At 36.2% G+C, this 14,425-nt stretch overlaps 1 protein-coding gene across 1 annotated transcript in view; it reads right to left on the reverse strand.

The window, feature by feature from the left end:
• The window catches only part of FAM185A (family with sequence similarity 185 member A), a 46,867-nt gene that overhangs the window by 10,934 nt on the left and 21,508 nt on the right, over positions 1-14,425 (reverse strand). Inside the window, exons 5-7 of the mRNA XM_074827872.1 lie at positions 12,194-12,235; positions 3,281-3,376; positions 422-556 (exon numbers count right to left, since the gene is read on the reverse strand). Coding sequence (XP_074683973.1) covers positions 422-556; positions 3,281-3,376; positions 12,194-12,235 — 273 coding nt within the window. The remainder of the gene's footprint in view (positions 1-421; positions 557-3,280; positions 3,377-12,193; positions 12,236-14,425) is intronic.

Genomic DNA, 14,425 nt, shown 5'->3' on the forward strand with positions numbered 1-14,425 from the left:
TAAATATGCAATATAGCCCTTTTACTTCCCCCTCCCACCCAACAGAGACAGAGAAAACTTTTCATTACGTTTTTAGTAGACATTCCCCAGCAATTTATTATATGCGACTTGCCTAAACCAACAAAGCAATGGGTCAAATTCAGCCCTGGATTGCCTCCCACAAGTTCACTGGAATAATGCTGAGGATGAATTTGACTCTAAGACTTTTGTTAGAGAAGCAGTTGTTTGCAATCACAAGTCATTTACCAAAAATGAAAAAGTCATCTAGTAACATGGGGAGTACAATGGCACAAGCAAACATCTGAACCTGAAACAGATGAAACAAGAAGCAGCCAAAAGCAATAAACTCATAACGAAACATAGATGCTTTTGACTAAGGCCAGACAGACATTTATTGGAAGCCAAGATTAGTAAGCCTTACCACTTATAGTTACGTGATCATCTTTGGAGGCACTGTGTGTTTCTTTTAACTGGATCTCTGAGCTCACATCCACTTTTCTTCCAGACAGCTGTAAATAGGCTTTGAGAGAGGCAGGTACCTTGACTGTAATTGAACCTGGTATAAATGTAAAGTTAGTGTAACATTGAGATCAAAGCATGAAACAGGCAATTATTTAGCAAACTTGAATCAAATCATCGTTTGTTTGTTGTTTGTTTGGGGTTTTTTTTAAGAGCCTTCAGACACACTATCCTCTTTTTTTGTCTCTGAAAGGATAAATGAAGGCACCTTCATTTCTCATAACCAGAATACTCTGTCACATGTAGAAAATGGTGTCACAGTATTTCCTTGGTGGACATGAAAATTAACAATGACATATACTGCTAGCAACAGCTCTTAGAAGAGGATCTTATTACAGGAATGATCAAGGGAAGCAAATCTAATCGATCTCACAGGTGTTTAGTTTCATCTTCTAGTTGCATATTTACACTCCTGAGAAAGGACAAGGGATTAGATTTGATGATTAATCCAACCACTGTGTGGCACATTATGAAAGAACCGCTCCTCTGGAACAATGAGATGCCACTTACATACTGTTAACACTAGCAACTGTCTTTGCTTCACCACACAGGGCCAGCTGTTCACATCCTTGAACAGATGCAGTCTCAAAAGTGACTATGGCAGGGGCACTCCCCCCAGTGAAGATGGGGCTTCCTGGCTGCTGAAATATAGTGGCCACTAAATTTTTTTTTTTTTTGTGCCCTTGTTCTCAGGGTTTCACAGTAACTGGGACCCTCAGCCAGTAAGGGCTGATATCAACCACAGATCAGATGCAGCTCAGGTATAAATGGAGTCCCCTGGAGGAGCCATTTTGAGCTAGTGCCCCCTGGAGCAGCATGCTGCAGTTGAGGACTCTCCCCTTGGGTTGTGATGCCACCCAGGGAAATTCCTTGAGGTTGAGAACCCTCACTTTTTAGGTGAGTGATCAAGCATTTTGGATTGTCGTTAAATCCTAGGAGTTTTGTGCAGTAATAGGTTTTTTTCCTTTCACGGACATTTGGATCTGTCATTTGTGAATAATTGCTGGAGTGCCAATTGATTGTATCAAGATAAATATATTTTAAATACTGTCTGTTTATTTTGAGAGCCTCCACAACAGTGACTAACCAGTTTAGACTATATAACTAAAATGTAAACTACTAGCAAAATTGCTGCTTTGGTGGCCTGAATAATTCTACCCTTGAGATTAAAACCAGAAATTCTGATTTCTGCTTCCCCTAAACATGTGCTTCTATGCATCAGGCTGATGGCAGATGCTGGGCCCCCAACCTGCCCACATTAGTCATATTTGGAATTACTCGGTCACATTTGGAAGCTGTGCCCTACACATTAAAAAAAACACCTACCAAAATTCAGAACACGCTTTCTGTATACATGCTCCTTAGTTTTTGCCCAATTCTAACATTCACTTTAGAAAAACATAAAAAAGTTTCTTTAAATATATCCTAAAATCTGAAGCAGAACACAGTAAGAAAACTGATAAGAACTAAGTAGCAGTCAGAAAGCAACCCTACCTATGCAATTTAAGTTCAGCAAAATCATTTGCCTGTGATGGTCCTGATGAACAAATAACTGTCAGCATAATTTAGGCCTAAATTTTGCTGGATACACAAAAGCCTTAGAGTACGAAAGGGAAAAGGTCTTCATCTTTGGGTCCTCCTTGGAGAGTTGCTCAGTGATGTGACTCATAAAACCCAACACACATGCAGCTAATTTATCACGAATGGGACATTTTCTACACTGTTGTTGTCAGCAGTTATTCTGAATTTACAGGGTAAATGAAAACAGAACTTCAACTTTGCCTTTACTAAACTGTGCTGCCAGAAGAGATGTCAGGCAATGTTTTGAAAATAACATTAATTAGCTTTTATTAACTACATTCCTCTCTGCTACTAATTCAAAGACATGTTAACTTAGTAACAAGTGATTCAAAATGTAACTAAGAAATAATATAAAAATAAATTTCTTTGCACCAATGGAAGCCGAATAGATTGTACAGAAGAATGGCACACAAATGATTTCAATGCATTTCTTTCATTATTCCCATTCTGAGTAACTGCTAGGTTTTAACAAGGCACAGACATTGTCTCACAGATGACAGAAGGGTACCAAATACCATATTCATTTAAACCACCTGAAGTGCCTAACATAATGTTAAAGTCAAATATAAAAATACTGTAGTGAGGTTTTTTTTTACAAAACTAGGTCTAACAAGACATATTCAGGGCTTTGTCATTTACAGTATCATATCTTCTGAATAGCAAAACTTTGAACCCAACTCTAGGAGTGAGCTTTTAAGTAACTGAAATTCTACCGAGTCATCAGGAGAAGGAAGGAAGAATCTTTGTTTTTCTGCCTCCCAATTTCAACAATGGGACATTTCACCCAGAAAGGTAGGAAAAAGAAATGTAAATATGTGTCAGTTGTCACTCTGCACACACATATATCAGCATCATGGAGTAAACTGTGCTCAAGGCAAAGTAAGACTGTAATCCAAGTCAACTCTACAAAATTCTGCTGGGTACGTTGGCAGGAAAAAAAAGAAAGCATTGAAAAATATAAAAATTCTGTAATCCATTTTAAGTATCAGTGCCCCTTAGAGAATTTACTGTATATTTATATACATCTATATTTATATACATCCTCTAATAATGAGGTAAAAATTAATGTAGATAACCAACAATCACATTTTTTTTCCAGACAGATAAACAAAAACCCCTTTACCCCTTTTTATTTTACATCATTAGTTGCCACAACAAAGATTTGGTTTAGTTTGCTAACCTTTCTGGGATTTCAGATCTACTTTTCTTAATTGACTGACATAAACATCTATTGTCCCATGATGTGTAGAAGCTTTTAGACTTCCATCTGATGAATCTAAAAAAAAAAAAGAAAAAGAAGAGAACTTGTATATTCACTCCTTTTAAATAAAAATTTACTAGAATCTTTCTTTGAACTGATTTTGTCAATTCTTCTGTGTTTGAGAAGTATATTTTATCCATTTACTGAACTGTCAGACTTTGCTTAGAAAAACCAGTTTCTGAACAAAACTTATCCCCTAGTCCAGAACTGCTGCATATACTGGTCCCAAGGCCATTGCCCTGCAGTTATTGAACCTGTGGCATCTACAAGGCCTCAACAACACTCCCCTCCTTCTACAAGGATGAATTTATCTTCGTGAGAAGATAAAGCACAAGATTTGAACACAAAGATCTAGTTTGGTTTCCAAAAGAGTTCATTTGCTCAGATTCTGCACAAGGAGAACTTTACCCAAGAAAGGAAATAATAAGCAGTTATGCATTGTAACATCTTGTTACAGAGAACTGTGTATCAGGCTTTGTAAACTCTGATTCACTACTGAATTTTAAACAAATCAAATAAATCAAACTCTGAATTTTAAACAAATGTTTGAGATAACCATTGCACTTTAATATACATAGGAAAACAGCATTCATTCTTTGCCCTGGAATAGAGAGGCCTACATTTTCTTCTATACCTTATTAACTGAAATTTGTGGTAACAAAACTTTCTAGAGAAAGATTTTTACAAATAGGAAGTCTTTATAATATACTTAAGAAGTAGTCTTTAATTACTTGCAATGTATTCCAGTTTTAAATACATGAATTTCCACAATATTCCAGTGAAGTCCTAAAGAGTTAACTTTTGAACTACTGAACAGACCTATAGCTGATAAAAATTGAAAAGAAATTCTAAAGCAACTCTAGTGAAGCATAAAAAAATTACATATGTACATGAGCAAAAGGCAGTCAGTGAAATATCTTTTTAAATACAATGCTAGAAATGAAAGTATTGGCAAGAAATCTTGAAATACTGATAGAGACTGTTTCTTAGTTTCTGGATGTGCATAGGAAAAGAAACACAGTCAAACTTTCAGAAGTAGATAAAATAACAATCAAACCTGAATGAAACTTCCCATTTTAAACACTAAAAACATTAATGAGAGAATGAACTTGATTAATCATAACAAGGATGTCCAGCATTAATGCCTTACACTTGCCATACAGTTTTAGCTCTAAACAAACTCATTTGGAACTTTTCTGATCCCAGATCTCAAGCACAGATGTTGAAGATCAGTGTATTACATATAACACTAAAAACAAGGAAAGGGATTATTATCTCACAGCTGAAACTGATTTCTTTGGAGGAGAAAGTAGTTTTAAAAAAAGTAGCTAATCCATATTCAGTCAGCTGAGAAACTGAGACCATCTTTGGCTAACAAGAAAACAGTAACACCTAGAATTGGATGTGAATGTTTCTACCATCTCAATGGATTTTATGTTAAAGAAGTTCTGTTCCAAATCTGAAAAAAAAAAAACCCTTAACTCTTAGTTAATAGAAATTAATGAACTGGAAAAAAAGGTTTTGCTTGTGTAAGTAACAGTGAAACATTTAATTGATGACTTTTTAAAAGGTTGTTCATGAAATAAGAAAAGAGTGCATAGTTTGAATTCAGAGTTTGCTATGGACTGACAGCTCAAGGGGAAATACAAGGATGAATCCTTCTACTGGAAACAGAACAGATGGTCACTCTTGAGCAATTTCAGCTATTTAAGAATTTACTAGCACAGGAAAAAAAAGGCAAGAAACAAAAGCAATGAAGCAAGATGTCCTTGACAAAATTTTTATTAAGCTTTATGAAAAATAAGTACAGCTTGAAGAATAAGACCTAACTCACATAATTTGAGAAACACTATACAATTAAAGATCACTGAAAGGCCCACAAAGGTGACAGAACTGAAATATCATTTCCAACATTTAGTATCTCTTCTTCCTTCATTTCATAAAGCCATGTACTGAAGAAAGGATTAAACACAAGTGATCTTCCCTTACATCTAAGTAAAAAGATACTTACCTTTCCTAAAGGCACATAATGATTGACCTTGCCCATCAGATCTAGGACTAAAATAAGTGACAAACCTGATTTCAATAGGAAAACACAATATATTTATTATGATTTGGTTAAAGACAGAAGATTCCAGCATATATGAAGTGTGAGGAACATTTAATTCGTACTTAACTGGCTATCTAGCATTGTTTGTTGATAAAGACTGATCAATTTTCTTGTTTCAGTTAATTTTCTAAAACTGTCACATGAAAAATATTATTAGAAACTGAAATGTATACATTAAATAGACTAATTGCACAGACTACTAAAAAATCATTAGCAGTGCTTACCATACTCACCATCTGGACCTGGCAAAACAAATGACATAACACAGAAAGCAAAGAAATCTCTCATGAAAACAATTTCTTTGCTAACTAAATTGTCCAGATTATCCTTTTACCTCTAAATGACCTGTTTTCTACCTAGATTTTAAAGTTATATCCATTGGTTTTAAAGGCCATAGTCTCTTTTGGGTAACTTACTCTGTTCTGAAAAAAATAATTACATGCCTCAATCCTGTATTATAATACGAAGTGCCAAATACCACATCACCTTGATAAGCCTCTGACCTATTGCAGATCAAATGGGATCTTCCCCTTTGAATATCTATCCACACTGTCCATATCTAGGCATCTTCCTCCACAGACTATATCATACTGTGTTTATCATCTCTGCAAACTAATTAGCTATAGTTCTCCATTATTTTAAATGTTTAAGAGACTAATGGGGTGGAAGCAACTTCTGAAGAGATAATGCGCATCTAGTCAGGAACATAACTGTCAATAATATGAAAACCCTGGCAAGGCCTCCTTTGGAAGTTTCAATAAATTACATAAAACTGCTCATCTGTGAGTCTGGAGTTGGAGGCCAGTAACTAGTGGTGAACTCCAGAGTCAATACTGGGTCCAGTCTTGTTTAACATATTCATTAATGATCTGGGTGATGGAGCAGAGTGTACCCTCACCAACTTGCTGATAACACAAAACTACAAGTGGCCAATATGCCAAAAGGTCATGCTGTCATACAGAGGGAACTGGACAGGCTGGGGAAATGGGCCTCATGAAGCTCAGAAAGAAGAATTGCAAAGTCCTGCACCTGCACAAGAACAGCCTCAGACACCAGTACATGCTGGAAGCCACTCAGCTGAAAAGGAGCTTGGCAGAAAAGGACCCAAGGGCCCTGGTGGACAACAGGTTGAACATGAGCCAGCAATGTGCCCATGCCACAAAGGCAGCAAATGGTATCCAGACTGCATTAGACAAATCATTGCCAGCAGGCCAAGGAAGGTGATCCTTTCCCTTTATTCAGCACTGGTGAGGCCACACCTGGAGTACTGTGTCCAGTTCCAGGCTCCCCAGCACAAGAGACATGGACATACTGCAGAGTCTCCAATGAAAGGTACAAAGGTGATTAAGGGACTAGAGCATCTCTCCTGTGAGGAAGAGCTGAGACAGCTGGGACTGCTCAGCCTAGAGAAGGGGAGGCTCAGGGGATTTTTACCAAGGTATATGTATCCAGGCAACCTGCTCTAGACAACCCTGCTTGAGCATTGGGTTGGACCAGATGACCTCCAGAGGTCCCTGCCAACCTCAACCATTCAGTGAGGCCTAGACACATTCATTAAACGTTATGTTTTCTTTTCTATGCCAAGTGCTTTAAAACTTCCTTTTTATTAACAATGAAAAAAATAACAGCCTCCTTTTAATAACAGGATTTCAGGATTTCATTTTCACAGTTTCAAAGTTCATAGTTTATAACACTTATAGAGGAGTAGTAAGAAAATGAGAGCCTTAATTTTAGCATGTTTAAGGAGAATGCTGACCTACACAGGAAAAAACCCCCCTCAAATTACAGAGTGATTTCTTAAGTTGGCAATGGTATTTTATCCCAACAGGAAAAGCACTTTGGGTTTTGCATGATAGATTTAATAAATAGTATCCTACAACACTAAATACACCCCTGTATTTTAATATGCATGAGACATGCAATTCTTTGATATCATAGCTTCTTCTTTCCGAGAAGGATGAATACATAAGCCTAGATTCAGACTTTCAGATTTGGTCCCTTGATTTAAATCCATAGAAACTAAATCTTCATTAGCCAAATTTCTGTAGATTAACTTTGGCCTAAGTGGGAAACGTGTATTTGAAATATAATGAAGAAACCTGATATTTATAGGATACTTCATTTCTTAGAATGTACCCCATGTATATTAAATAATAACAAGAGTACTTAAGGAGATGTAAGAGATCATTTCGTGTTCACTTATCAAGAGCTTTCAGTGCACCCGAACTAGTGAGGGAAGGAAACCATTTTTCAGAAGAATCAAGTATTTTTCCATTTGTGGCATCCTATGAAAGACTTTCAGACATCATATCTGTAGGAAAACACTGCCTGTTAGAAGTTATTAGAATTGGATCATACTTGGATGTCTAGTTATATTTGTACTGTCTGGAATGTAGACTGGTTAGCTCTATATTAGAACAGAATTATCCATCTGTGGATGAAATGGGTGGTGTGGTCCATTTTTCTCCTATAAACAAATAGGTATTGACAACTGTAGCAAGATATACATTCTACAAGTACAAAATACCTTATCAAGAGACAAAAAAAGGAATATATGGCTCCCAATACAATATAAACTCAAGTACTACAGTAACAACATCCAGAATCTTCAGTGCCATGATATGAGATGCTATAAAACATACATGGTGTAACTTCAAAACTGTTCATTGCTAACAGAACACATACAGAAACAAAAAAGTTTATTCTTTTAAGCTGCAAGGAAAACCCTGTTGTTCTCAGGCAGCAGCTACGTTTCTGTATGCTCCAGTTTTTGGAAGTAGTTTCTTCAAGACATAAGCTCTGTCCAGAATGCTATGTAATCTACACTCAAAAGGACAAAGAGAGGGAAGGGGAACATGGAAACAAGACTGATGGTAAAATCAAGTAGTAACTCAGAAGATATTAAAAAAAAATGTAGTCCACTATGAGCTAAAATTTTCATTTTTCATAACCTGACACCTGAGGGATAGGAAAAAGCAGCTGATTCCAACCTACCTGGAGAGCAGCACCCTTAATACAGGATGGTGTGGAAGAAAGTATAGGAACAATGTGGAAAAAAAGAAAATTACAGGTCTGTCATCATCAGAACACAGAAGAAGGTCCCGTTCCGAGATACGAGGTTGGAAGATGAAGTACACTTAAAATGAGAGCCAGAACATCAACATACTTTGAGCAAATGATAAAGACTAAATCAATAGAACTCATTCCTATTAAGAGATAAGTGCGAGCATGAATAATTTTTTTTAAAAAGTACTTAAGAGCTGTACTTTATGAAGTACATGTCTAAAGACAAGTAAATGTCTTTAATGGAATTCAGAAATGAGGTTTTTAATTTAAAAAATTAAGAATTCCCTAGATCACATATTAAGAACTGAATCCTCAAGACAGAACTCACAGATGCAGCCTTACTTCTAAATACATTAAGTTGTTCATTGTTTTATTTTTCAGTTATCCAAAACTGTCTTAAATACCATAGTTGATTCCCTACTTAAAACTCTGGCCTTATCACAACACTCTCATCACATAGCAAGTCACTGAAGCTTTTAGGTCATCTAGTGTTGGTTACTGAAAAAAGAAATTAGCAGAATAAGGCAAGTTGATGCAGACATTTACAAAAAAAGAGTTAAGAGTTTCTTGGATCTCAATATAGTTTTCCTTGTCAGAATAAGTCCCTGCTGCCCACAAGCTGGTTAAGGTTGTTTTCTCCCCACTGAAACAAAACAACCACCATAAGCTTTATCATTTCTGACTATGCCAAAAGATTAATTTCTTGAATGCATAATTGGGTTAAACCTAAGTAATCCAGTATGGAAAAAAATTTTCCTTTACCAGCTCAAAAAAAAAAGAAAATTTGGCTTGGCAGCAGAGTAGAGAATACATAATCAGACCATACCAAAAACATTGAGAAATAAGCATAGCAGGACTGAACATGAGCCAGCAGTGTGCCCTGGCAGAAATGTCATCCAACAGTATCCTTGGCAGTATTAACTGAAACATGACCAGCATATAAAGGAAGGGATTCTCTCTCTCTACTCAGCACTTATTAGACTACACCTAGAATACAGAATCCAGTATTGGGGCTCCCAAGAGAAGGGAGACATCAATAACCTGGAGTGAATTCAGAAGAGAAGCACCAAGATAGTCAGGTGTGGAAGCACCTTCCTCATGAGGAGAGGCTGAGGGATGAGGGCTTGCTCAGCCTGGAGAACGGACTCCTTCAGGACCTGACAGTAACCCCCTAGTATCTGTAAGGAGGTGATCAAGAAGACAAAGCCAGGCTCCTCAGAGCAGTGCATGATGAGAGCATGATAGACAACAGACATAAGCTGAAACAAGAGTGTTTCAGTCTGGAGAGAAGGAAAAATCTTTTTCACCCTAATAACAGTCAAGCAGTGGAACAGTTTGACCAGAGAGGCAGTAGAGTCTGCATCCTTGGAGGTTTTCAAGACCACAGAATAAAGCCCTGAGCAACCTCACAGTTGACATGGCTTTGAGCAGGAGGCTGGAGACTAGAGACTGCTTGAGCTGGGGAGCTGGACAAGATGGCCTCCAGAAGTCCCTTCCAACCTCAACTGTTCTGTGGTTCTACAACTTCCTGAGGTCTCTTCCAACCTGAGTTTTCTTATAAATTTACCAAATAAAAATTTAAAAGATTAAACTAGTTCTAAAAACAAAGTACTCTGTTACTTTTTGTAAGATTATTCAGATTTCTAATGACTACTTTTAGTAGTAACTTAAACTAGAAGTAAAAAAAAGTCTGGTTGTTTTAAATTAAAACCCATGCAAAACCCATAGAACATCTGTTAGAAGTAGGAAGCTTCTAATATAGGGTTGGAAAACAATTTGTCTGTGACTAACAAAGCTCACAGAAAAAAAAAATAATACCTACTTTCATATTTTCACAATGTCACTGTGAAACACTGCTGTATGCCAGACACAAAATCAGACTGAATTTTGGATAGAGTCTTCAAAAAATAAAAATAGATTTACACAAGCAAGTAATACCAAAATAAATAAAACTATTCCATCAATAATAAAAAAACAGAAAATTAAAGGGAGTGAGACAACAGCATTAGTTTCCTGTTTTAATGCACAATTATACAAGAATAAGAAACTGTTAATACAGTTGCTTATGTTTTCCCCAAAATATTTTGAAAAAAAATCCAGCACTCTCAACTATGTTTTAGTTTGACTTGTAAATAAATCTCTTAAAAGCTAAGGATACCTCCCCAAAAATCTAGAGATGAGTACATTTTTTCAGTTAATTGATAAAATTCTGGCTCCAGTGAAAAAAATTAACTACATCCCTATGAAAACCCAGCCAGAGAAGTTGGAAGATCTGATTTATTCTTCCTATTTCTATCAAAAAATCCTTGTCAAATCTCTGACAATCTAACAAATTATCTTGTGGTATAAATTTCTCATACACAAAAATCTTTCACTTAAAACTTTACCTTTTCTTTCTCAAGCTTTTAGAGTTAAGCCACTGGATCTTTAGTTATTTGCCTTTGGAAAAATCCATAAAAGTCTTAAGACTGTTTAATACTTTTTAGGAAAAGTCTAAACTAGTGATTTCAGAATTGAAATCTGAGAAATAAAGCTTATTCAACTGTAAGATGTGTCTTAATGTTTAAGCTGAACCTGGTTAATTAAGGAAAATAATCATCATCTGTTGATGGAAAAAGCTGCCTCCTGTGTTGAGACCTTTATTTAAACGCTCTTCATATTCTATGAGTTTATTTAACAGAAGGAAAAACAGACTAGCAACCTTAATTTAATTCTGTGGTTTAATGACTAACTCCTAAGAATGTGTATTGCGTTCATTTTCCAGCAATGTTAATATAGATCGCCTAAAAACATAAGAGTTGTAACGGTACAGCTCGTCCCTAAACAATGCTTAGTGAGTGACTATGGTTACTACCATTAGCAGAAGTCTTTGAGATTTGGGCCTATAACCAAGTTTATTTACAGAAGGGGAAGTCCTTCTATGTACATTCAGGACACTGAGCCTTGTCTATGATTTTGTTCCTTCAATTTTCTGCCATAGAAATAACCAGAATTTGAGTTTCTCACTTTTGTGTTGATGTACTATAAAAATGGTCAAAGAAGAGGCCCTAATATTTTCCGAGAATAATGCAACTGATATAATGTATACCATAATTGTTAACTCCAAGTTATACTGTTGCATAATACCTCAACTTCCTGATTTATGAGCTGTTAAGGGAAAACAGTGATTAGTGTAGTTTGGGAATGGTGTTTAAATTGTCACAAGCCTCCCCCCCAATATGTAATACATCAAATGACTAATGCTTTTTGATATAAAAATTAAACATAGCTAATCATTGATACAACAAATGTAAGATAGAGAACTAGGTTAAAAGCAAAATGACTGTATTTGATGCACGCTTAGTCTTTTCTTCATGTCCTTTTATCCCATCTTAATCTAAAAGACAACACCTAGACTCAGTCTAACTTGTACAAAGCCCAGCAGGTACTGTGGTATCAAAAGCTAGACAGTGTGCCGTGCCCAACTGCAAAAGGCTGACAGTCAAGTTTGGAAAGGATCTACTTCAGCTACACAGCTATCAGTGCTACTCCTGAAAAGAAAAGAGGGCGGAAACATCTGTGAGAAATCACCTCCCTTTTACTTTCCCTGTGAATATTTAGCTTTTAGAAAAAGTAAGAGCGAGAAAGAGGTATCTCAGAGAAAAGGTAGAACCTACCTACTGTGATACTCCCTGTTTTGGTCTGAAGGCTGGTGTTACCTATTAGAGAAAGAAAAGGGGAAAAAAAAAGCATATTATTTAACTGGTTTCTGAAATTGTAACAAAGGCTCACAGGTAATGTGATTTTATACAAGGGCATTACAGTTGTGTATCTGATTTGCATATAAAAGCAAAATAGTTAAACCAGTTATATTGCTTGAGTATTACAAACAAAAAAATCTCAACACATGGGTAACAATGAAGCAATTCCAGACAAGAAAAACACTCTGAGTAAAGCTTAAAGACACAGACTGGATGTGAGAGAGAGGCATTGCAAGGCTAAAGCATGAGATTTTTCTCATTTTATTTTTTTTTAATTGTTCCGATGCCTGCAACTGCACTGTGGATGATTTAAGCCATTTAATAGGATGACCAACAAACAGTTTCTGTTTTCCTCTTTTATATACACACATGATCTGCCTCCCACCCCTGGGTGATTTTTTTCTTTACCTTCAGAGGCTACTTCCTGGACTCACTGAACATTACCTACTCCCTCCAAACTTATTCTTATGTACATGACAACCCCTTGTCAATGCTTTTCATTTACTTCAGTAAGATCTGAGTGTGTTGAACAAACTGTAGAACAAACTAAAAGAACATGTAAGGCATAGAAGTAGAATGGTCTCCTATTGAACTTGCATTACTTTGAACAGGCACTGGTGTTTTAACCTTAAAATCTCAAAATACATACTCTTCCCCTTTATCTGTGGCATCAAGGAAATCTGGATGGACAGATGGACCTCATAACTACACTAACAGTCCAAAGTTGGTAGAAACTTCCATAGTTCCATGTAGATTATACATATATAATTGTCTCACAAAACCATTTTAAATTAAAAAACTAAACCACAACCCTCATCCTCCCAGGAGGATAATAGATTGAAAAATAAGATTTATCACAGTAATTCCAATTTAGTAATACAACAATTTTCAGATTTTTTGGGAGAGGCCTTTAGAATTTGCAAAAATCAAGCTCTGGTCCCATCTTCTGTAATTCTACAGTAGTAAACAGCTATTAGGGTTGAATGCATTCCACTGTATATGACCTGTAGTGTTGCTCTTAGTGGTCCGTGGGCTGAAAGCTAGAAAAGCAGCCTATCATCAATAGTCTTAAATTCATTATTTCAAGAACATACTGTACAAAATACTTAGGGGTTCTGAAAAATCAGAGTTCAGACAAAACCGTTTCTCAATGAACTTGAAAGATATTTGGCTTTACTGTTTGCTGTTTTTAAAAGGCACACTATAATTATCCCACCCTTTTCCCCATTTTATCATGACTAGTATTATTTTTGTACAAACTACAAAAAAGCCTAGGGTTTTGTCAGCCACCAACTCCCACGGAGCTGAAGTTAAATTATACTCTGTCTGAATAGACCCTGGGACTTGCAGATTTGCTGGTCTGTTCTTTGTTTCTTGTTTTCTGTTTTGATAAGCAGGTCCTTGAAAAATATTAAACATGTAGAAATCAAACTCCTATTAACCACAAACTTATATGGCAGATATGACTAATGTTGCATAATGTACACATATTAATGTGATAAGCTCACTTCAAACATTTAGTTAGAACAAAAGTTGCTTTTAAAGCAGGTGGGAATGTCCTGCTGTGTTGTGACCTCAACCATCTACAAGCAGCGCACAGAAGAGTACTTCTGGTCATGTAATTGTTCAGTGATGGCCAACACTTCACTTACAACTTTTAAGCTAGCCAAGTATTTTCTGGACACATCAAGGGCAAAGAGAAAGACCTGACTAGAGGTAATTACCAGTTTGATTATTACATCCAACTGACTTCAGCATTGTAGTGCAATACTAAAAAGTCTAAAATATACTAGTTTTAACAGAATATTGATGACAGTGGCTTGGTGTTTCTCTTTTTGTTGCGTCTGAAGAAACAGGGGTTTTTTCTATCATGTACAAGCTTTGCTTCTCCATAAACACTATAAGACTTCAGACTACTGTATTGCAAGTCACAATCAGTATAGGACCAGGGGCAAAAGATGGCTTTTGGGATATAAAAAAAAGGCATCACTTTACACTGTATTATTTCCATTCCTTCAATTTGTTCTGAAGGTACTCAAGGTGGCAGGGTTATTTTGATGCACAGAAGTAGTAAATAAACCACCATGCAGCTTTTTACCACTTTGACTTTGTATTTTAAATGTGCATCAGACTAAAGTACAAGACATG

The sequence above is a fragment of the Strix aluco genome, chromosome 5, assembly GCF_031877795.1.
Source record: "Strix aluco isolate bStrAlu1 chromosome 5, bStrAlu1.hap1, whole genome shotgun sequence".
Classification (NCBI taxonomy): domain Eukaryota; kingdom Metazoa; phylum Chordata; class Aves; order Strigiformes; family Strigidae; genus Strix; species Strix aluco.